This window comes from Melozone crissalis, unplaced genomic scaffold (genome assembly GCF_028551555.1).
Source record: "Melozone crissalis strain CALT ecotype California unplaced genomic scaffold, PUWL_Pcris_2 ptg000042l_1, whole genome shotgun sequence".
In the NCBI taxonomy this organism is placed as follows: domain Eukaryota; kingdom Metazoa; phylum Chordata; class Aves; order Passeriformes; family Passerellidae; genus Melozone; species Melozone crissalis.
In genome coordinates this window covers 32,943,350-32,968,495 of record NW_026535820.1, presented here as the reverse complement: position 1 = coordinate 32,968,495, position 25,146 = coordinate 32,943,350, and the positions used below count along the sequence as shown (strand labels likewise).

General features: G+C 40.1%; 1 protein-coding gene across 3 annotated transcripts in view; it reads right to left on the bottom strand.

The window, feature by feature from the left end:
- Positions 1 to 25,127, bottom strand: part of ANKS6 (ankyrin repeat and sterile alpha motif domain containing 6) — a 41,391-nt gene extending 16,264 nt beyond the window's left edge. For all 3 annotated transcript variants that reach the window (XM_054284946.1, XM_054284947.1, XM_054284945.1), the window contains exons 1-11: positions 24,775 to 25,127; positions 20,818 to 21,317; positions 18,474 to 18,518; positions 15,899 to 16,103; positions 12,309 to 12,415; positions 10,725 to 10,873; positions 4,853 to 5,063; positions 4,335 to 4,384; positions 3,116 to 3,319; positions 1,199 to 1,364; positions 409 to 578 (exon numbers count right to left, since the gene is read on the bottom strand). In XM_054284946.1, the coding sequence (XP_054140921.1) occupies positions 409 to 578; positions 1,199 to 1,364; positions 3,116 to 3,319; positions 4,335 to 4,384; positions 4,853 to 5,063; positions 10,725 to 10,873; positions 12,309 to 12,415; positions 15,899 to 16,103; positions 18,474 to 18,518; positions 20,818 to 21,317; positions 24,775 to 25,127 (2,160 nt within the window). The remainder of the gene's footprint in view (positions 1 to 408; positions 579 to 1,198; positions 1,365 to 3,115; positions 3,320 to 4,334; positions 4,385 to 4,852; positions 5,064 to 10,724; positions 10,874 to 12,308; positions 12,416 to 15,898; positions 16,104 to 18,473; positions 18,519 to 20,817; positions 21,318 to 24,774) is intronic.
- Between the last annotated feature and the right edge of the window lie 19 nt (positions 25,128 to 25,146).

The following is a 25,146-nucleotide window of genomic DNA, read 5'->3' as shown; positions in this document are numbered from 1 at the left end:
TCACCATATCCTGGTACAAATTATGTCATACTCTGCATTCAGGTTGTGCCTTCGAAGGGAAACTAGCTGGAGAAACCAACTATACCACTTCAGGGTAAAATCCAGGAATAACTAACCTAAAACACTTTATCTGGTCCATAGAAAGAAATAATGAGAAACTGTAATAGTGCAGGTCTACCCAAAAATCAAGCATTACATTTACTTTTTTTTTAAACAGAGTGAAATTAATAATAAAGTAAAATCATATTTTAGTATTAGGTTTCATCTTCTGTTTATAAAAATAAGGTTTGTAGAGCTGAAAAGCTTCCACTAACATAACAAGTGTTCATTCTTTTTTGGCTGTGCAGTGTTGTGCACCAGCCACCCATGACAGAGATTTGGAGGGCAAAATTTTACATTTCCCATTACCTTTACAACATTTCCATTGCCAACAACCTGAGCACACTGCAAATCCGACACAGCAGATGAAGGAGTTGACTGGACTGGACTGTGCTGTTGGCTGGGCTTCTGTTCAGGTAAGCCTGCTGCTTTTCTTCTTTGGGCTGCAATCTGAGACAAAACATTATCTGCACTGCCACCTAGAACAAAAAATAAAATAAACCCAGTAAAGGAAACCATATTTTTGTTAACTCTCAAACATTCACTTTCATTTAAAAACTGTCTGGATGAATCATATGACAATTGCAAGGTTCAGATCTCTACAGCAGCTTCCAGAATAAAGAACAGTAGCAGAAGAGGGAAGCCAGCCCTGTCTATACACACACAGAGCTGACTTTCATACCTTTGGACATAGTGTTCATAAGCCACTTCACCACATTGTCTTCAACAACTACAAGGTACAATGCATGCAGCTTTGGTTTTAATTGAAAACTAGCTTTTATTTCAAGCAGAAAGTAAGAGCTGGGTCCTATGCCTGCTGCTATGACAGGCATGGTGCCATGAGCCTGACCCACCATGGGTGAATCCAGTAAAATCTGCATGAGATGGGCTGACCACTGAGAGTTCTGTAGCAGATATAAGGCTGTTCTTCCCTTATGTAAGTGTTTGAAGTCCAATCCCGAGTCCTCTAAATTTACAGAAGCTTTGCTTCTACAACGGTAGGAGCACTCAGAAAAAGTTTACTATCTTCTACCATCATCACAAACACTAACTTTTTAACTGAATCAGATACAAATTACTTTCTTATTAAAAATGGTACCTGATCTGTTATGCAGTTCTCCTCCATGCCTGTTAATTCCTGCAATGTTATTAGATCCACCAGAAGAATGGGGAGAATGGTTGAAGTTATTGGAATTTGAAGGAGATGCTGGCCTTCTTGCAAATGTTGGCAATTTGACTGGTCTAGTACCTTTGCTAACAGATGTCTGGAAAACAAAATAAAAAATAATTTGTTCTTTCTTGATTGAGAAAAATAAAGAGCAAACTTCAACTGCTATTTTCTTTATCCCAAGTTCTGAAACTTGCACTGAAGAACAAAGGGGATATCAGAAAGAATCTTATTCTACATATACATATATACTGAATATATACCTATATAAATATATATATACTGAATACATTTATTCAATGAAATAAATTACAACACATTAAGCCATTAATTCTTCTTAATCTTTGACCAACGAAAATGAGCACATATGATGCACCTGAGAGATGATATACACAGTATTATGAGCAGTAGAGAAGAAAAAAAATTATCACATGTGAAATTTCTGTCCTGCAGAATCCCGGCTTTGTCTCTCCCATCTTACAAAACAGCTACCACCTTCCCATCCATCATAATTTGTTTCTTACAAACTAAGCTGCAAGAAGTGATATAAACTTTCTCTCCACCAGTTGCATTTCTATATTCCCTGCAATCTAAACAGCCAGCTGCACCACTTTATTGAGTTTTATTAAGTGAGGCACTACTGATCCAGCTATACACTACCCAAATCCTCAGCCACTTTTCTTTTGCTTTTACACCACTGGCCACTGCCAGCCGCTTGACATATGAGCTTTTGCAGCTCAGGTTTTTAATATTTCTTACTCTGTTGTTCAAATCACTTCTTCCATCTCTGACTTACTGTTTCCCTCCTTCCTACACCTTCAGCAAGATCGTTCATTCCTCACAGAAGGACTGATGGCTAGTCCTTCCCTACCCCTCACTTTATACACATGCCAATTATCCAGCTACGTTACTACAATCATCTTTTTTGGGATGATAAACACATACCTTCCTGTTATGTCACTTTCCTTATTCTGCCTTATTCCTCCTAAACCAACTCTACTGGTATTAAGCCAACATCCACATAAAAAAAGGAAAGAGAAAAAAAATTCCTCCTAAATGTCTTCACTGTCCCATGTCTAGAACTGACATTGAAACACAATTCTGGACTGGTCTTCTCTACATGTAGTAATTAACAGTCTACAGTTAGGGGAGTTAGCACTTCTCCTTTAAATCCTCCAACTATGAAAGAGAAGGCTGTCAAGGTTGTTTAATTTCCTATCTCAAGACAAACCTCCTAGTTTTCTCTTGGCTTGCCTTTTGACTGAAAACATTGTAGAATCAGGAGAGCTCCTTCTATAAAAAAAACCAGAAATAATCAAGACTTTTTCCAATTTAAAGCTGTGTGCCTTTGAGTCCACTTGATCACTACTTGCTACAATTTTATCTATTGCTAATTTTCAGCATACTATGTCTGTATATTGGTCTTACTGATATTTCTTCCTTCCTGCTCAGTTACTAAAAATTGAGCAATTTTCATTCTTTTCTACTGTCCCTGGTCTTTTTTTCAAGTCAGAGCAGTTTCTACCACACTGTTGGTGGTTCTGGTTAACAGCAAAAAAACCCTAAAAACCCCAAAAAAACCAAACCCAACAAAAAACCAAACAAAATCAATAACCCCCCAAAACCAAACCAAATTTAAAAAAATGTTGTTTCACTTCATACAGAACTTTTGTTTCATTATGCTCCTTACATACACATGTGCATTCTTCCTAAGCAGCACTGCTTAAATGGACAAGCCATTGCTGAAACAGTGGGTTAAAAGAAATTTCTAATCAGAAACAGAGTGGCTCACCACTCAACAGGGCAATGGCATAGCACAGTATTTTCATACACATTTAGTTTGCTTACTATATCAGAGTTCCCACTGCTGTTAAAATCGTGCTTGACTGCTCTCTGTGGCCAGGCAGTTCTCATCTGTTCAGCTTTGCCATCCTTGCTGAGTCGGGTTCGGTCAGAATTCCAAAGCTCAAAGCTTGAGGGTGGTAAGAAAGGTGGGATCACTGCTTTCAGCTTATCACTGGGCAGCCTGGTAAATGGAGCACTACTCCTCAGCTGAGAAAGGGGAACAAAGAAAAGGGTGGGGGAAGAGTCACTTCTTAAGAAAGTTTACTGGGACCTGGTGATGTGGTTTCAAAATACTAAGTTAAGCAAAAAGATGAAAACACATTTAAAAAGAACAGAAATGAGACACAAAAGTACTATTCAAGGAGAAGCACAAGACATAATAACAAGAGAGAAACCAATGAACATTGTGGTACCCCTCAATATTATGCTTATTCATTTGATGCAATGAATATAGCTCATTAAGCGGCAGAAAACTGTCTCTTCAATTACTGGGCTAAATATTGCTCAAGTTGACTTTCACAAGAATAACAATGAATTTCCAAAGAAATAACAATGCAGTCCTCTCTGTATTCCCAGACAGGATGACTGGAAACAGTGAGCAACTGCGTGTTCCTGTTGTATGTGTACTGCAGAAAGAGACAAAAACACCTCAGCTGATTTTGCTCCCTGGAGTTCTGTCAGTCAGTCATATCAAAAGTTCTTACAAAAGAACTCAAACTTCTTTTGAAAGAACATAAAGATAATAACCAGCCAAATTTAATGACATCACCAGGGAGAAAGCTGCAGGGGAATATAAAGCTATAGCATAACGAAAGAAGAAACAGAATAACACAAATACATCTCCCAAACTAAATATTTCATGGTTATCTCTACTAGTGATTTCACATCTCCATTGTACCATCTTCCATCCATGTTTTCCTCACTTCATAATAGTGGTCAGGAACTAAGCAGCTGTTCCATTAATTTTACTATTTCATTGCTGATCAAACAAAGGTATGGATAACTCTTGAAAGAAGTCAGTACAGCTTCCATATCACACTACTTTTAGTACTTTCTAGTCTAAGAACTACTGGTATATCAAAGCCTATCAGTTCATGTCTAGTGACTACAAACAAGCTCTTTTTCTAGAAGTGACTTGGACAGGAGGCAAAAAACTGCAAAAATTATGGGAGGTACACAACCCTCTGAATTAGGCTGAAACACCAAAGACAATGCAACATACCATAGTTTTCAATAATTCATCGTCCTTTTCTCCTTTCACAGTGTTTGCACCTGAAAAATACATAAATTATGTTTTGTTTTTGACATGTTTCTACTTCTGTTTCTAAGGCTAGCTCATTGTTTTTAAACAATCAACAGCTTTACCCTCAGTACGCACACAGTATGAGGATTTCCAGTGACACTCCCATGCACCTCAGCTAAAGTTAAGCCAAGTCTTACTTTGCATTCAGACAGTGGGGAATTTTTATGGAAGATATTAACACTTTGCAGTGACTGGCCTTAATTTAATGGCGTTTACTAAAAAACAGTAACATGGTTCTATTAGTATTTTCTGCTTAAATGCTACAGCACTCAGCACGATCAACAACAAGTACAAACATCTCTCTTTCTACAGACTACAAATACATTATGTTTTTCACTTATATTAAGCTAAAGCAGAACTAAACCAATAAATCAGAAATAATATCATCCCGACCACCCCACAAGAACTCATTTCCCACACGACAACTCTGCCTTTACCACTAGCTTTGTTATTTGAGTTCCAAGCTGGAGCAGCATCAAGGTTTCCAGAGATGTCTGTATCACTCTGTGAGGCTACTTTTATAGTGGAATTTAATGATGGTTCAGCCTCATCCGGAAAAGGCACAAACTGATTAGAAGGAAATCCATGGCGCAATGTCTGAGTCAACTTCAGCTTGCGGAATCGATTGGACATCCTGCTCCACCAGGACTAGATTGAAGAGAAGACACAACAATTTAATTCCAACTAAAAGGAAAATAAAAGAGGAGAAGAGATGTATAATTAAGCAATCATTGGAGAAGCGATAATTTCACCAAGGAGTTTTTGAAATAAGGTAAAAAGCAATGCTAAAGTGGTTTGCAGTTACCAACAGAATCCTTCAGTGTAATTTGCATGTGTAATTATCTCTTCCCTTATTTTTCACCTGGAAAATATTTTAAAATGTGTTTCCACAGTACCTGGAAGGCCAAAGTAGATAGAAGTATTAGGGCAATTTGAATAGGGAATTTTTGCAGCTACATAGAAAATATTTAATTTTCCCATTAACTTCCAATTTCACCATAGATTTTTACTATCTCTGGAATCAATGAATGGCATCTCTATTTTATGCTTTTTATAGGTGTGCATTTGAGCTTATGTAATCTGTATCAAAGCTTCTTGCCAAGATTTTCAAAACCAGTGGCAAACTGTAAGAGTTCCGATAATATTTCTGTCAAACTAAAGATCCACATCCATACAGTGTTTCTATATAGATAATTTAACCAGACTGGGAAGACTATAAACTGAAAAGGAGCAAGGTAAGGAAACAACAGCTGTGAGAACAACATAGGACTATGTACCTATAGGACCTTAGGACTATGTACCTGTAACCTCCATCCATACACATATCACATATGTGGAAACTGTTCTGCAAAAAGACTTTGCTCAAAATAAAATTTATTCAAATATTCACAGACCTGCACATTTTTACAGGCAGACAGTGCAAGCTGCTTCTTTTGTATAGTGTAGAGAAATACCATCAGTCAGATATTTCTCTAGACTATACAAAACCTAAGCCATTTGCACCAAAAATTATGTAGCTTTTAGGTAAATCAGATTGTAAGTACCTTCTGGTTATTTCTTTATTCCGTTTCTCCTTCTCTTTCTGGAACACTTTTTTAAAAACTAATGTTAAAGTAACAATACTTCATCAGAGTAGCTTTAAGTGATAGCAAATCCAGGTAACAACCCTTTCTAACAATACATATTCTTCTCTCTTCTTGGCATTTAATATTTTTCAACTACTCACTCATACATGTCTTTGCCGCTTTTTTATACTTATCCTCTACATATTAATCCTTGTAGCAGAAGACCATTAAAAACATTTTAGATCTGCACAGAGCATTAGCAATGTATAGAGTTCTCAGACCTCTGTATCTCTTTGGTGTCACAACTAATAAAGATTTCCATTACTTTCAGCAACAAAGATCTGATGAAAAAAGGCAAGAGAGACAAATAGCTCTGAGAAAGCAATAAAACCCACAGTTCAGCATTTATTCACCTTCCAAAAGGAATTGGAAGTTCATCTAGTTTTAACATAGACTACAATGAGTTTACAAAAGAGAGTGCTTGCACTTCTTGGTTTTAGTCACTGAAGCTACCTTGCTTTCTGTAAGAAAGATCACTTCTAACTGCCCATCATCTCTGTTACTCCTACTCACAGTGCTTCTGCTCTCTGAACATACACTCACACCACAAACTACCCCAAAATGGAGTAAATACAGTCACTGTGTTACCAGACAAAAACCACTGCTCTCTGGCAAGAAAGTAATGGCACTGGAGAGGTTCACCTTGTCTTCTGGTGTTCACAGTATGATGGTCTGATCTCTGGAGTTTTTAGTTTGCTGTTGTAGGAGTTTGCAGCCTCTCCATATACCCCTACCACATCACACATGCACAGAAGCTGTAATAAAGGGCTTTAAATAGACTGAGGCATTCAAGTAACAAAAATTCATTTCTGGTTAAAAATAGTGTCTATAAAAAGGCTGAAATCTAGCAGCAGTGGGAGAAGGCAACAGTATCAAAGAACTAGATAAATGGTCTTTCCATTTTAGAAATACCTTAGACATTTGTAACAATGCTAGAAATAAAAGAGTAAGGGGAGAACTGGAAATCTCTGCCCTCAATTTTAATCTAGAGGAGAACTGAATGTGGTAATTCACACTGCTCTAATACTGACATTGAAAGTGTAATTTGCTGAAGAAGAACAGGAAGGAAGAAAAAAAAAGGAAATAAAATTTTTGCATATGGAAAAGGGACAACTTTGGTTTTGAGGCTGTTGGCAGGAAAGGGTTAAAATCAAATAAGAGGAGGGAAGGGTTCCTGCTCAAAGTGACCTTTCAGCTGGGAATGTGAAAAATGTAGGTGTGGAAAACTCCATTCATTATGCCATGTTGTTCATCCTCTGCCTGACTGGAGAAGTAGAATTTCTGCGTAGAGGTAACACACTCTCACAGCCACACCCGAAGCCCTCACTTAGAGGATGAACTAAACCTATTGGATGGAGCCTGGGTCCCTGTGTGTCTCTGGCACCCAGCCTTGTCCTTGAGGTAACAAAAAAAATCTTCTCCTTGCAATTCAGCTGCGGCTTGGTGGTTGCCTTGGTTACCCACCCGTGTTGATTCACACAGAGGCCATGAAATGGCAAGAAACAAATCAGTTAACAGTTCTTGTGTGATAGAGGTGAAGAATGAGATCATGAATATCCACTATGTTATCAGCAGGTAAAGGAATAGGGGCCAATACAGTGCACAAACTAACAATAAAAGAAACATCACAATAAGTCTACTAGTTGATGACAAAAGTGCTCAAAGAAGAGGTGAAACTGAAAAGCATTAATTTTTTTAAACTTCATAAGCAGCCTAGCTGTAATCAGGTATTTTAGTATGTGTACCATTAACAGGAGGAAGGCAGGAATATATGTGCATTTGCTTAACAGAGTAAGAGTATTTAAATGAGAACTAGACAAATTAGAACCAGACAATATCGATTAAAATTACTCCAGGTTAATTATAGGCAACATGACCTCTGAATAAATATTGATTATCTTCACTAAAAAGTATGGAAGAAGTTACAGAAATCAGGCAAAAGGCAAATATACAATCACTGAAAAGGGAAAATCTGAAAATTTACTGATCAAAATGCTTACCATAAAAAGGCATAACTGAAAAAACTTCGTATGTCATCACAGCTCATAAGACACAGCCAGCATAGGTTTGTTGAAAATAAACTCTACCAATTGAATCTCTTTTTGACAGAATAACCAGCCAAGTGAGCAGAAGGGAGGAAAAGTTGGAATGCAGCTTGACTTTATTAAAGCTTTTATTGCTATTTCATGTTGCATTCATCAAACAATTGAGAAAAATATGGTTCAAGTAAAATTAATGAAAGGAAAAGACCACAGCCAAGAAATGAGACAAACTGCAAATTATTTGATCTCAGATTGGGAGAACATACTTTGTGCAATAGGTTTGGGAATGTTCACTAGCAACTGCAACAATGAAACACAAGATATTTTTCCATAGTCTATGGAAGACATCCATCTAGACAGTTTTGTAAGCACCTTTAACACTCTAAATTTAAACACTGCCAAATTGACATTTTTCAGTGGAGGTTCAAGCTGGCATGCAAGAAGAAATCAAGTATACTAATGTAGGAAAAAAACCCAAGGAAATAAGCAGGTGTACTAAAGAAAAAAAATCAATCACAACATAGCAGAAACTCAGTATAGATGCACAGTGTTACTGCTGCAAAAAAAAGTGAATTCCACTGGTAACAGGAAACACATCTGTGACAGAGTTTTTGTATGCCACTAAGTGATACTGTGACCCTGGTCAGAATCTCACCACTCATTTTAGAATCCTCATCTTGACAGATAACATACATACTAGAAAAAGTCAAAAGTTTAGGAATCAAAACATACAAACAAGGAAATTTGCATTAATCAATTTTGTTTAGACTAGAAAAATATTAAATATTATAGTTCTTCAAGTATTTATACAGTTCTTACAAAAATGAAGGTGACCACTGAACAAGATTCAATCAATTTAATGGGCAACAAAAGGAAAAATTTCAGGGTGAAAAAAATTCTAACCCAAAAAAGCATCAAGCAGTGGAACTGGGTGCTAATAGAGAAACCATGTGATATGGGAATCTTCACTACAGTGAAAGAAGAGTGAACTGAATATCTATCAAAGATGTTCTTGGTGTATTTGTTTTGTCTCCTGATGCTAAGGCAAGAGAACCTCATGAATTCCCTCTCACTCTCACATTTCCATGATCCTGCAGACCGTACACTCAGTCATTTGCACTGATCTAAACAAAACAATGGTGTAGAGTTGTCATAAGTTTCTTTTGTTCACAGTTACAGCTTACCACAGAGCAGCTGTTCACACAGAAACACGGTTGCTACAAATTCCAGGAGAGATCCCCTCACCACAGCCATACTGTCCCAAAGAGTCATGCCTATTATGACATTGCCCTCCAGCAGAAACTCTGCAAATATCATTTTTATCCTTTTGGAGTATTTGTAAGAAGAGTAAGATATGTAAGATACTCATGGTCAGACAGGCTGATTAGCAAAGCATTAAGAAATGATGGAAGAATGGATTACACAGGCTTACAGGTTGTATTTTTAATAGAACTATACAGAATACAATTTCTGCTGAAAAAGTTTGATAATGACTAGTAAGCACTGTAATACTCTGTAGCTTTGAGGCCAAATACTTAAATATTCCAGATTATTAAATTCATGTCAATAATTGTGCCTGTATCCTTATCACTGGCAACTAGTTTTTTTTTCACCTCACAATCTTTTATGACCCTAATTCAAGCCTTTGTGTCATAACACTGCAAGGGTTGCAATCCAATCCATTGCTGATCTGTATTCCATAGAGCCAAAAGCTATTCTGACAGTCTCCCATCTATGTAAAATAGCTCTGTCTAAATTGACAATGAAGTTGTATCATATTGAATGATAGCATAATCATATGAAAACAATCACATGTTCCTTTATAGTTAAAACTGCAAAACACATTTGAGCTGAAGCAGAACTTTAAATGGTCTTTAAAATTCATGTCAAAAATAGCCTGGAAATTAACATTACTTTTTTCAAGATCCTGGTAATATTTATACTTAAAGGATGACATCATGGACTCCAGAAAATTCTGAGGTACACTACACATGCACCATAATTAAAGATTATTCACTAAATAAACTGATGCCCGGAAACAGGCAACAACAACTAACTCTTCTTCCTTCTCTTTTTCAGTCAATGAAAGTTGGAGTATCTTTGTTTAGTTGGCATACACTTATTCTAACTCTATGTTGTTTCCTATTGGACCACCATCAGTTTTGAGTTAAGGATTCAGCATGCCAGATGACATGTAAGCCTGAAGTACACACTCCTCCACAACTCTTCAAATTAAAATCTCTGCTATGATATTTTTAATTTTCAATGTCAATAGCCTGTTACCATTTATGGCTAGGAAGGAGTCTACCCTCTGTCCAGATTTAAAAGCAAGATCATAATGGAAATTGAGTTCCAAACTTATGAACATGGTACCTTCCACTTAATCATGAGATCTATTTCTAGGCACTGAAATGCATCAATGCAAACTCTTCCCACTGCCCTGCTACCTGATGAAAACGAAGTTGAATACGTGCTACACTCCACAAAACGAGAACATACTGTCAACAAGGAATTCAGAAACACATACAACTCCCCAACAAAACCCAGTTACAGATTAGATCCAAAACACTTCTTAGCAATTGTTTTTTCTGCTTATACATTACAGGAATTAATGAGATTTTAACAAGAATTAATATATTTACCTTTAGGCCTCCTTTTTCATCTGGCAAGATTGGGACATTTAAGGATTGCCTACTCCTGGAACGAGGAAGAGATGATCTGTTGTTGACTTTATTCTTGTCTTTATCTACTTGCATGCATGCTGATGCCAGTAACCTTACAAGCTCTGTATCTAAAAGGAAGCAAATAAAGATAATGTTTGGCCTCTTTTGCTTTCCCAAATTACAACTGATTCACTGACATTTTCCCTGTAAATCACATATAAGTAGCAATTGATCTACCTCTCAAACAAAAGCAGATGAACCCCCAAACCTTTCTTTCTTGACCTATTTTTCCATGTCTTCTCCCCACAATTTGGGCTGCGGTCTTACCATCTCTCTAAAGGTATTTCTCAATATAAATAAGCATGCTACTCAACTGGAATCAGTCATGTGTGACCAAGTGAACTGCCCTCTCTCACACTTTGTACAAGTTAAGAACAAAATTGAGATGTTCCCTTTTCTCACCTGGCACAGAAGAGAGTAGAGAAAAATGAATATTCTTTCTTCAAGCGTAGGTTGCAGAAAAGAAGTTCGAAAGTAAATCCCAAAGAGAAAGAAGATGTTCAGCCTGGACAATGAAGGGACTGAAAAGAAATGGTAAGAAAAAAGATGGACAAAAAAGAAGTAAGAAAAAAGTAAGAGGATGAAAAAAGAACAAACATGACAGGAGACAGGAAAGCAAAAAAAAAATTCTGTAAATCTGCGTTTTGTACAGGAGTCAGGTAGGATTTTCAGAAAGGCAAAGAGAACTGAACAAGAGAGAAGGAAGTAGTGAGACAAACTATTCTGTCACAGAAGTTAGTTCTAAAATAATTCTCTGTATTTATTGTCTAAAATGTTGTACTATTAGTGATCCACCTTTGACATAGAAAACAATCTGCTAGTAACCATGACCACCATCATGTGTAAATTCAGAGACTTCATTAGCAGTAATGGGTTTTGGCTTCAGATAAATCAATTCAGGTACCAAGGAAGATTAACAATAACAAATTCTGTATGTAAAACAAATTGTAACAAAAACTAAATGTGTTTCATTCAAGCCTCCCCAAAGCATGCTGTCTTGTCCTACCAGCACTCCCACACAAACAACCTGAACCCTGAGGTGTGATTTATTCTCAGCCTTTACAAAACTAGCTGGAGGTTCTATCAGGAGTTCCCTAGTTCTGTTCCCACTGTGCTCTCTCTGTCCTGGCCCTTTGCTGCTCTTTGTCAAGGGGCAATTTCTAGCTCCAGCTCTTAGCTCTGTGCTAATGGCACTACAGAATACCAGTGCCACCACAATCAAATGTCACACAGCTGGCACTGGTGACACAAACAGCACAGTTTTCAAGCATCTTCAGAACCAAAAGCAAGAGGAATGCACAAAATCTGTTATCCCATAAATGTATACACTCATCTAACCAATTAACTGAACCCCCACCACTTTCAGACAGTGTCCTTTCTTGGTCCAGTCTGGCCTAGACATGAGAGGATACTTCCTAGCAACTGCAATGTATTTTCTAGATTGGAAGGAATGCATATTTGTTTATACTGTGCATTTCTCCACAGTATTTTGAAATAGCATACCTGGATCATTCAGCAGCATTATCAGGTCAAAAGCTGTGTATCCATTTTTCGCACGGAGGTTAACATCAGCTCCTTGATTTAACAGATACTTTACAACATTTTTGTTTCTTTAAGGAGAGAAAAAAAGGCATCGATCACATTAAAGAACAAGTAAATGAAGAAAGAAGCTCCCAATACTCCATTTGCAACCTTTTATAACATCATTCCTGAATCAGAGATCAGTTTTACACATTCTACAAATAACTTAGTGTAAAATTTGTTCACAAGCTCTTCAAAAGCTCCCACAAGTCCTTTATCAGTCACGTTTACTCAGTATGATTTACATTAATCAACATGCAGAAAGTTAGCCTTAAAAACACCATTTGAGTATCAGCTTCCTAAGCTGATCTTTTGGAAGTGACTGCAATGTGTTGCTAAACACCTTTCCAATGAAAGCCATTAATGCCTAGGGCAGAAAAGTAGATGGAATGACAAAGGACATTTCAGTAGTCATCACATGCCATCACTAAATCTTCAATGCAACCTCATTTTCACAGCTTGCACATTAAGAAATTGCATACAGAAAAGCCAAATTGACTGAAGATAACTTATAAACTTCAAACAGTACTTCACCTAATTACAGCTATAAATTTTATAATTGAGAGGGCACATTATCACTTCCCTGAGGTGTTTAAAATGCAAAAACAATCAGCATTAAATGCCAACCAACACAAACACCTCCAACAAAGCTCCTCAAAGCTAGCTGCATAAAAGACATTCACCATCCTGCTCCAGTTAGCCCCTCTCCCCCCCTCTGATACACCTGAGTAAATAAGCAGGACTAGCCTTGTGAGTTAAAAACAATACTTCAATTCAGCCTATGAAATAAGTGAACAGAAAACAAAGCTAGGGAAAATATATTTAATATTAAAACTCTTTAACAGTGACTGACCTTGTATAAAATCAAACTTTGACATGCATCAGCAACACAGAGAAAAAACATTCTCAAGCACCAACAGGTTACTGCAAATTGTAATAATGAAGCTGAAAAATGGATCTCAACATCTCCACTTCAGAGCATCATTTCTTATTCAGATTACATTTCCATTCCTGAACTCACTCCACACAAAATCAACCTGAAATGGAGGATGACTGTTACTCCTCTCTTCTAACAAAAATTCTGCTTATCCTCACCACAGCTCCTCTGAATATTTCCTATTACTTTGCTACTCTTGTTTAGAACGATCATCCCTCCATCCTGCTCTCCAGTCCTGCACCTTGTGAGCACACAGAGACACCACTTTTTAGTGCCTCTGGCTCAGAGAGACCTTGCCTGCTCCCTCCTTCAAGCCCTTCACTCTACTGGTGGTCCTGAGAAAGGGTTAGCTGAGGCTCTGTGGAGCTCAAAGATTTCCAGATGTTATGAAAATTTGCAACTCTCCATGCTAAGAAAAAGGCTCAGATGCAAAGTACAGAATTATAAGGATAAGTATTCACTTATGTACATGAGGTATCCAACCCACACTGGGGCAGTACGAATGTGGCTTTACACAAAAGGCTCTTGTATATTTCAAGTGCACTACCTCCACTTGTACTATGATTACTCATCATAGTAAAACTTAGCACAGCAACTGTACTTCTGCAGCCTTCATGCTCCTCTTCTATTGATCCAGATGTCCCCGGAGTCAGTCCTGCTGTCATTATTTACCTATGACAACATACAACACTGAGAGGGTTTCATAGCTGGCTGTGATGCTGGGATTATCTTGGGTGACTAGGGACATCTTTTATCCTTCATGGATAGCTCTAAGTTCCCAAGAAGTCACACCCTTATTTCCAGGACTGGGATGTCCTTCTGGTCTTTCCACTGAGCCAGTGTCCTTTAGACAGCTTTACTTAAGCATGAACAATACCAAACACTCCTAAAATTCCACTACCTCAAATGCTAAGCATATTAACAAAATTAATTTACAAAGTTTCAAACTCACAAAGTTGACTGATATATTAGGGAAAAGATTTTTCATAATCCCGTCCTCCAGTAAACTGAACAGCCAGCATCTGAACACATGAGGAACTAACTCTTGTATGTGCTTCCACGAACAAGTACTGAGTACCAGCAAGGGGACATGCTAGCAGCCCTGCCCATCACTTTGTGCTGGCTGCTCCTATTCCAGCTGTGTACTGTGTGACTGATGCTAAGTGAAACAGCTGCACCAGAAAATCTGATCTTAGTGCACTTCTGTCACTACTATCAATAAAGGTCCCAAGAACTACTTCAGAAAAGTTTCACAAGGCAATGACAACTTGACCTCCTATTTTTCCTTTTTGTTGCATTTATATAGTCCAAGCAGATCTGCTGACTTAAAAAAAAAATCTAGTGCAGATTACCTGCCTTTATACAATTAATGCACTACCACTTAAGAGAACCTTCACCTTGCTGCAGGCCTTATCTACAACAAAGAAAAGTTCACCTTCCAGAACTGAATATCCTGTATTCAAACAGTGTTAGGTATATTATAGATATCACATGTGAAGTACCAGCCAGGGCAATTTCTGAGGTCTGAATCCTAAGCAGCTACTTAGATTTATGAAGGAGCCTTACAGAAAATGAAACTATTTTGGCTGCATTTCCAAAAACTCGATGAAAACTAAAGACTGAACAGGACAACACAGAAACGGTTTTACGACTGGAAAATGTGGTACATGGAAAGCTGATTGCCTTGAAGTTTCATAACTTCATGCAGACTTAAAACCCTGGCAGGAAGGGCGATAGAATCTTTCACAATACTGAAAAACATCAAAGGATGGAAGCTGAAGTACGCACCAAGGCTCCTGGAGACTGCCTGGAGCACCATGTACCCAGTACTTACTAAGCTTGCTTCAGGTTCCCAAATGCTTTACTCATTCTAAAATCCAAACATCACAGAATCACAGAATAACCAGAGTTAGAAGAGACTCACAAGGGCAGTTGAATTCAAGACTGTAGAATCCCTGCACAGCACCATCCCCAAGAGTCACACCATGTCTCTGAGCGCTTTGATCCAACACTCCTTGAACTCTGTCAGGCCTGGTGCTGTGACCACTTCCCTGGGGAGGGCCTTCCAGCGCCAAACCAATCTCTAAGCGAAGAACTTTTTTCTAGTATCCAACCTAAACCTCGCCTTGACATTTCTGGCCATTCCCTCAGGTCCTGTCACTGATCACCACAGAGAAGAAGATGTCAATGCCTGTCCCTCCTCTTCCCCCCATGAGGAAGTTATAGATGAGTTTTTCTCTCAGACTCATCTCCTCCAGGCTGAACAGGCAAGTGACCTCAGCCATTCCTCACACAGCTTCCCCTCAAGGCCCTCCACCATCTGTGTTACCCTCCTGTGGACATTCTCTAATAGTTTAATGTCTTTCTCATACTATGGTGATTAAAACATGATTCAGATCTGCTCCAAAAAGCTGAGGGCAGTGCAAGAGTCATGAGAAACTGAAGTCATGAGTCTCTTGATTTTTTTTAAGACCTCTCTGCTTCTACAGTCAGTATCAAAGAGGATTTTTTCTATTGGGATGTAAGAAAAATTAAACTTCTTTACTGCTAGAGACAAAGAGAGCACATATCTTACCCATGGTATGTGGCCTGCATTAGTGCTGTCCAGCCATGAACATTATCCTGCTTATCAATATCAGCCTTTTTCTCAACAAGGAACTGAACAAGGGGCAGCTGTCCAGTTACAGCCGCAATCATTAAAGGAGATGCACCATCAACAGTGGTAACATTAACCTGACTCAGATCTTCATCAATGATGTCTTTAACCAGCTGAAAGTTTCCTGTAAAACAGTAATAAAATATAACTTAAATGTTAGTTAATTAGTACATTTTTCCAGCTGACATAAAAATGCATGAGGCACTGTATTTTCCTCATTTTCTCTACCTGTACACTTATGGCATAATCCCATTTACAATAATTATTTTCTGAAATGAACGACTAAGGAAGGTTGTATAAACTGCAGTGCATCCTGCATGTGAAGACACAAATAGGGAATATTTCTATTAAATTGCCATAAGATGATGTCCTGCAAGGAAAATTGATGATGCTCAGGCACCATTATTTTTCCTTCAAAGATCCCTGTTCCATTTCCACAGGCTGCACTCATGGAAAATCAATGATTTTAGAATCAAAGTAGGTGGGTACAAAGGCACTCTGAAAGGTGATGGAGGTCATACCTTGCCTTAAACAGGTAGAATAATGCCCCGTCTCACACTGACTGGTAAGTTCCTCTTACAAAGATAGTTCACTGATTCTAAAAACTTTTACTGATAGAATTCCACAACCTCAACGGTGTTTATTTCAGTGCTCAGCTTTCTTACATTCTGATTTTTTTTTCTGTCTCCAGTGTTATGAACAAAATTCGGGTAATATTTTTTTTGTGAGAAAAAGTTACAAAAAGCAGCCAGACCACGGGTAGCTGCTGAAGTTCTTCGTGTTTTGTTATTGTAATCACGAGTCGTTGTGGCTAATCGCTCCTTTTGTATCAGCAGAGCCTCGCCCGAGGCTAAGTTGTACCTTTCCCAGAAGGGTGGGAACTTTCCCGAACAGTAGAAGAGACCTGAGAAGGTGGGGGGGGCTATGCAAAGTGACTCCAAGACCACAATGCAGCATGGGTCCCCCGGTGTACGGAGAAGACCCCAAAACGACGAGCCACCTAAGAGTTGAGAGACTAGAGTGATGTCTAGACGTGAAGAGCCGAATGCTGAACCTGCAGAGATGCAAAACACCTTCAGAGCCTCTCGCCCTGACCAAGAGAGACGACCCCGGCGGTGAGACCAGGCTGACTGAGCTGGCAAAGGGACCATCTGACGGGATCAGCAGGCCCTAAAGGCTCCCACGAGGACTTGATCCCCAGCTCTGCCCCTTGCGGACAGAGCTGCGCATATCCTCCTCCTCTGAGTCGCCCGGGAAGACGACGGAGACTGCAGACCCGTCGAGCCACCCAATCCTGAGCTGATCACTTTTAATAAAGGCATTGAAAAAGGAGAAGAAGTCTCCTGGCCCTGTTTATTTCATCCAGTATTCGAACTACGCCTCCAACACAAAATTTCCCTACTCCTTGCTTAAGAGTAAAATCATTTGTTGTCATTAGTCAGCTTAACAGTTCCTTAAAAGTTAATCTAATTTTCAGGTTTCCACAAAAAGGAGCTGGAAGTCACTTGAGTTCTTGCCTAGATTACAAAAAGCAGTATGAAATATTTTACTGAATATATTTGAACAAGGTTGAGGGTTTTTTCCTAAATCTTGAAGTAGGGCTGCTTTTACAAAATGTATGAGGTAGTCAGGATTGCCTTAAACAGAGAGCTTAAGCTCAACTACATCCTTTTTGCTGTCCTATGGCAGGCAAAAGCAGGGAAGAAGAGAAAGGAAAAAAAAAGATCTCTGTGATTGTGTGTACCACCACAGGTACAGGGGCAAGAACAAACAAATCATCAACTGCCATGCAAATGGAAAAATTTTCACCTTTAATAAAACCCTTCAGATGGTAAACTGCTTCACAGCATAGGCTGCTTTCAACTCAATGACAGGCATGAACATTTTCCTTGGAAAGTCGTTCAGAATCCCAGACAAACCCTGCAGCCACTTGAATGCACTCACTGAAACTCATACCCACCAATGCCACTCAGAGAATTTCTTGGAACAGGACTACTTTTTGTATGTTCCAATTTGGCACAAGACAGTGGGTGGCTTTTTTAACACAGACCACAGCAGACTTTGTTAAACAGAAACCCTGGAACCTACAGAATGTCCTCTGAACCCTGGACACTCCTTAACCTAGTGAGTTGCTTTTTTAACAGTGCTGCCATCCATAGCCAAATTAAAAAAAAAGCCAAAACTCAGTGTGCCCACCAGTATTCATTTGGCGTCTCCTATGCTACTTCTTCTGACCCAGCACTAACATCTGTAAATCTCAAAAATCACAGGGGTACAAGAAAGGCACATGATCACTATAAAAATCTAACAGACTTGAGGCTTTCCCAGGAAGATGTTTTGGTAGCTCACATGTTTGAGGCTTTCCCAGGAAGATGTTTTGGTAGCTCACATGTGAAGAGCAGGAACAGAAAAATCATGTTTCCCACACTAGCAAACAGACATGCTCTGAAGTTAGAAAAACTAGACAGGGTGGAAGAATCATGACAGTACTTACCCATTTTCAAAGCATGAAAGACATCAGGTTGCCTCTTTTCTGATTCTGAAAGAAATATAAACATTTATATTAGCAATCAAAAAAAAATAGCAAAAATCTCTAGTAGAATTTTTATACAAAAAAACTATTAAAAATTTAAAGTATTATAAAACATATGTTTAGGCATATACTTAATAAGAACAAAGAAAGTATTGACAAGTTCTGTATTACCTTTGGGAAGAATGAATCACCTGTATAGTTCTCTGAGCAGAGCTGAAGCTAGAAACTATAATAAGGCACCAGCACAGGCTTTTCAATTTCCATTCTCCATCAGGAAATTGTATTTGGAAACTCTTTATTTCCTGCCTGGAAGTCTAAAATATCCACTAAAGAATTACAGTATGGCTTTGTGACCTGGTAAAATCGCCTGTACAACAGTGAACACTCAAATTGCATGGGACTATTTTGAAAGGTGACTCAAAAGGAGTTTTACAAGCTGCTCCAGTTTTATTTCCTCTTGAGTATTTCCAGGTTAATTTGTAAAGGTCACAAAAATAATAGTGTCAATTCAACTATGCAGCTTGTTACTTATGAATTAATATTCTTCAGCTCCCAGATAATCATCCCCATAATAAGAACTGTAATTATTACAAATTGTAATACTTTGAGTGAAGAATCATTCTTTTTACATGGCTTAACAGTGCTTTGAAAATTCTGACACTATATAAGATGAGGAAAAAACAGTGACATATTTTTCACCTTCCACTTATGCCAGAAAATACCATCCTCTATCCTCGAAATTATTATGGACAAATTATTACTACAGAATCAATGGGGTAACAAAATTTTATGGAAAACAAGGAGACACTGAGAGATTACGTGAGCCCAATTCTGGCATTTTTATGAAATACAGAAAAGGTTTATGTTCACAGCTTTACTCCAAAGGAAATCACCTTAATATGCTGAACAAAAGCAATTGCTGAAAAGCCCAAAATACTCCAAGAAACTCTTATTTTAAGACCAAGAAAGAGAGTGATGGGTCCTACATTTTCTCCTGATTCAGAAACTGCTCTTATAGAAGGAACTGTGTGTATGAGCTCACCACTGTAAAACATGTAAAATATGTAAAATAAAACACTGTAAAATATGTAAAACATATTTCAAAAGACTACTTTAGGAAAGGACCAGGCTCCATTCTTGTCATGTGAAAACCCTGGAGGAGAGGCAGTTTCAGGGAGCAGGAGACCATGAGAAGATGCCAGAAGGAAAGACTGTGATCTGGGCAAGCCTAAGTAAGAACTGGGACAGAAGGCAGGTAACACTCAAGCCATTCCAGGTAGTAAATTTGCTGCTGAGAACAGCTGTGGGAAGAGAGCTGCTTTCTCCTAGGAGGCAATTCACCCTATCTATGGCAATGAAAGAAGGAAAAGTTCTTTCTTTCCTGTCTTCCATATGACAGAAATGATCTTTCTTCTTCACAAGATATTCAAGACTCCAGCGCTAGGAGGAGACTTGAAGCGTGGTCAAAAACCAACGCAGAAATTTGTGTGGAAGAATAATGTTTTTACTCCTCTCTCTGCCCAAATGAGTTACTACCCTCCTGATGATGGAAATTCCCCCTCAGCAGAGGTGACAAACATCCACCTGCTTTAAAGCAAGTTCAGTCCTCTCACTTAAACAGAATCCTTCAATACTTTAAGTTGAGGCCAACTCTGCCTGAACATACATCCTGTATATGCAAACACATGGACACTTGTGAATTCCATGGATCTCTGATCCTGTATACTGTAAGCAACTGAGGTCTGTTCCTCAAGGTCATGACCAAACATCTACAATCAATCAGTCCTGCCTGGCAGCATGGCTGGATGAAAGCTCTAGAGTTACAACTTAACCTATAAGCCAATCACACCTTCTCTACAATAGAAAGAGATGTCTGATTTTTGTTCTTACTTCTTCAAGTACAAGGGAAGCTTGACCTGCAGAAATGACACCAAATGTAGACAACAGTTTTGGACATGTCCATATGGCAGTGGAAAATGATCTGAGCTAGCCACATCTTTATCTTTCATAGCACACAGTACAAAGCGGGAAAATCCAGCTCTTCCAAACCCTCTTGTTAAGCACTTCCCAGTGCTGGCTTGCATAAATACCTTGAAAAGTGTCCCCAAAACAGACACATACAGACAGGAATCTTACCCTGCTAACATGGAAAAAATTTGCTGAAGTTGGGCACTTGTACCTCAGCTGAAGTAGGTATGCCTACTCCAACATTTTCAAAATCCAGCTGCAAATTACAAAGAACCGCATGCCCATGCAAAATAAGCTCCTCAATTTCTAAAGTGAAACAAAAAGTAACATTCCATACCTGCCTGAGGCCTAATCGTTGTGAGAGATTCCAAATAGTCCTTCATGTCTTTGTGTTTGAAGCCAACAGAGATTTCAAAAGGGGTTTTATGTAGTACATTCAAGTGATCAGGGTTGGCACCTTTCTCCACGAGCTGCTGTGCCATGCTCACCTTTCCACTAACAGCTGCCAGCATTAAAGGGCTCCAGCCCATTGTCTTTATAGTGTAGTTACAATCAGCTCCCCAGTCTAGCAACAGATGCACTACTGCCTCATGTCCATGCTGAGCAGCTGCCATCAGTGGAGTGATATCAGGAAGGTCATCTCTGCTGCTGTTAAGTACATTTGTGCTAAAATGGTCGTAATTGTCCACAAAAGCTCCAGATTCCAGCAACAATTTCACCATGCTGACATGACCGCCTCTGGAGGCCATTGTGAGGACACTGGCTCCTAACTTGTTCTGTGCATTGAGATCAGCACCATTCTCCAGCAAGATGTGGGCCACGCTTAGATGTCCAAACCTTGGAAGAAAGAGACACAAGGGGGAATTAACACCTTGGACTGCAAAAACCAACATACTCCGAACCTAGAAAACTTCATTACCAAATCTGCCAATTGACTAATACATACACTGTGAGGGATCATACAAGCATCTCTGAATGTGACAATGGGCCCCTTGCTGGAGGAGACCACTCATCAGCTGAGGACTGTAAACAAAACCATTCCACATGAACCAGTGACCGTGCTCACAAAACAGGCACCTATCAAAGAGGATGGTCTGCTCAAAGCAGCAAAGAGCCAGCCTTATTTTCTGCTGCAGGCCACCAAGGCACCAATTCATAACTTCCACAAACCAGTGTCACTTTCAGGCTCTTTTTCCACAGATGTATCCCATTAACAGATCAAAGCCAGTTTGTTTCCAGAGATCTTTATTAAGTACCATCATTACTACTGAACAACTGGAGTAAAAACTGCAGAGTCAGTGCTAACTAAGGAAGAAAAAGACCATTTGATCAACTGGAGAGTCAGTCTTCTATATTTGCATTATCCCTTGTTTTCTAGTTGTGAACCATCAATGAACTCCCACAATATAAGAAGACTTAGGGATTACAGATGTGTCCATGAAGCTCAGAGAGGAACATAGTGAGTGGCCATGACTGTTGTAAAGTTAGCTGAACTTCCCTCAACACCAAGGGGACCAGAGAGGACCTTTAAGAGAAATGGTTTACCAGCAGTGGGACAACTGGGCATGTGAATGGCCTTCCCTAAAACAATCAATGGAAATTATTCTGCTCCTCAATCACACACACCAGCATGGGGGGAAGCACCAACACGGCTCAGCCCAACACCGAGCACCAAAATGAAATGAAAATAAATGTTAAAAAGTAAGGTGCTGGAGAGTTGGCTTCTAGCCAAGTATTCCTGCCTGATAATTGAATAAGTTGACAAAAGCAGGCAGACAGAACAACCACAAACTCACTCAGCTAGAATGCAAAGAGTAAATTTATTTGTTGCTTCGTGAACCTGGGGATCCCCAAAGCAACACACATGCAGAGACACAGAAGTGGAGAAGCAGGCACCTTAACCAGTTCATGCTAAAGGACCAATGGCCTGCAGTTCACACAAGACTTACCAAGAATTATTCCCGGCTGCAAGGTCACTTGAGTGACTTACAATCCTCCTCAACAGTCTTGAGGTTTTTAACCCATTCCTTCCAACACCCAGCACTGTGATGATGGGCATACAGGGACTGGTAATGGGTGTGCCATGGTGTCTTGTGATTCCACTGTCTGTTGCAGTTGCTACGTCAGGCTTGTGCTATGATTTCAAGACACTGCTGTATTACAAGGTTAAATTAAAACCCTGCGTAATATTAAGTATTTGCCAATAAAGAAATATGGCACCAAACCCTCCTTGTGTGAAATATCTACAAGAACTTGGTCAGAGTACTGAACTCTGACAACAGTTTTACCAGCAACATAGTTTTGGCATCACTTGACTATCACAGGCTCAGCTAGTTTGTCAGTAAGCAAAAGGCAATCAGAGACAAGCCACACACCCAACCAGCCAGTTATCAGTGAGAAAATGGCAACCCCATATTTTAATAAATGTAATATCTTGACAAGATGTGTGCATCGTGCTCTTGTTGCAGGCATCATGCACTACTGCATGCCCATGCATGTTGTGGTTAGCACAACCCAACTCTGACCCCGAAGGCAACTTTTGTACATTACAGCAAAGCAAACCTTAGTCGAGGAAACCCCAGAGAATGCTACTGACCACTTAAAGCAACCACAGCCTCAAAGTCCTTTGTTTCCTTCCAGAGAGTATACAGTGGCAAGAGGAAGCCTCTGGAGCTTGTGTACTCCCTATATCTACCTTGTACCCTTCACTGCATCACCTCAGTAGAGCCTGCAGCGGCTGCACACAGTTAATTTTATGCATATTTGCTACATCCTGTCCAGCTGCAACAGAGCTAATCACAGCCAGAAAATGAAACAGCTACCTAAGTCTGAAGCCTACCTTAGTAGAAACACCGGGCTTCCTTTCTGGTTATCCATTAAAAAGAAGAGAAAATATGCTCCTTTACTTTACACTTTTCAGCAATATATTAAACACTTTTCAAATGTCAGCCAGTAATTTCTTGAAATCAGTGAGAGTGTTTTAGTCATCTGACTTTATTGTTTTTAGGGAATGAGCATATGGTTTTCATTAAGGGGGAAAAAAAAACTGTTTCTGCAACTTTTTTCCTTTTCTTTAAACCTTCATAAAATAACTAAATTGTTGAACCTTGTCTTCCTTGTTCTTACTGGGAAACCAGCTGTGTGACTCATTCTTTGGGAACTTTCTATGGCCATTAATTGAAAAGAGAAATGTTGACTTTGAAACAGATTATTTTCTTCCAAGTATTTTGAAGTTATGAAATTAAAAAAAAAAAAAAACAGCCAACAAAAAACCCAAACAAATACAAACAACTCCCCCCCCCAAAAAAAAAAAAAAAAACAGAAAAAAAACCAAACCAAAACACCACCAGAATAACAAAAAACATTCTCTTGATTAAGCATTCCGTTACTATAGGACAGCAATGCCCTCCAACCCTGCAAAACACGACAGTGAGCCCAAGGTGTGCTTGTAGGAATAAAGACAAGCATTAGCATTAGCAACACGGGAACCTCCCCCGGCCCAGCAGTGGGTGACACAGAAGAGAGCATCACCGAGGCACAAAACAAGAGTTTTGTCATTAAAAACCCTCAGCAATGATTTTCCCTAGCCTCTAGCAAGCCGCCTAGGCAAACATGGGCAAACTAAGAGAAATTGTTTCAGTTCGCTTCAGTATGTCTCACATCAGACGTAGTTTTCAACAAGACACACGGATTTAAAAAAAAAAAAAAAAAACAAAACAACACAAAACCAAAAAAAAAATACAAAATTAAGTAAGGCCACGTGCCTATACCTATTGTCACAGAGGAGAGCAGTGTTTCGTGTTCACGTTAGCTCCAATTTTGCGCTGGCTAAACCAAGGAACAGCAAGCAGTGCTTCCAATACCACATTCTCAACATGGAAAGTTTCTAATGCCCCAGGACAACACTTAACCAATTCTACACGGGACAGCCCCTCCTCACCCCCGCCCAGGGACGGGAACAGGCGACCGCTCCGATCCCCCGGGACAACTCAGGGCTCGGCTGGCACCAACCCACCGCGGCCCTCAACATGGCGCCCGCCCTCTCTCCCACGCTGGCCCGCCCTGGCGCCCTCCCTCGGCCCGGAGACCGCGGTTCGGAGAGCGAGGGAGCCGAGCGCCCGCGGCAGCCCGGGGGCGGGGAAGGCAGAGCCCCGGCGGCCGTCCCTCCCTTCCCCGCCCCGGGACTGCCGCCGACTAGGCCGGCGCTCCGCGGCGAGGCGGGATGGCGGTGGGAGATCCGCATCTCGGCTCTGATCCCTCCCTCCCTCTCTCCCTCCCTCCCTCTCTCCCGTACCTGGCCGCTTGCATGAGGGGGCTCCATCCGTAGTGGTTCCTGCTCTGCACCGAGGCGCCCTTCCGCAGCAGGAACCGCACCAGCTGCTCGTGCCCCCCGGCCGCGGCGAACTGCAGCCCCGTGTTGCCGGCCTCGTCCGTGCAGTCCACGGGCACGGCGGGGCTCGGCGGGGACGACGCTTCGCCGCGGGGCTCCGCCGCCGTCTCCTCGGGGCCGCACGACGAGGAGGAGGGGGCCGCGGGGTCGCCGCCGCCGCCGGGCAGCCCCAAGAGGCGTCGGGCGGTTTCGCAGTCGCCCTGCTCGCAGGCGCGGAGGAAGAGCTGGACCTGGGGGGGCACCCCGCTCTCCCCCATGGGCAGCGCTGCCGGGCCC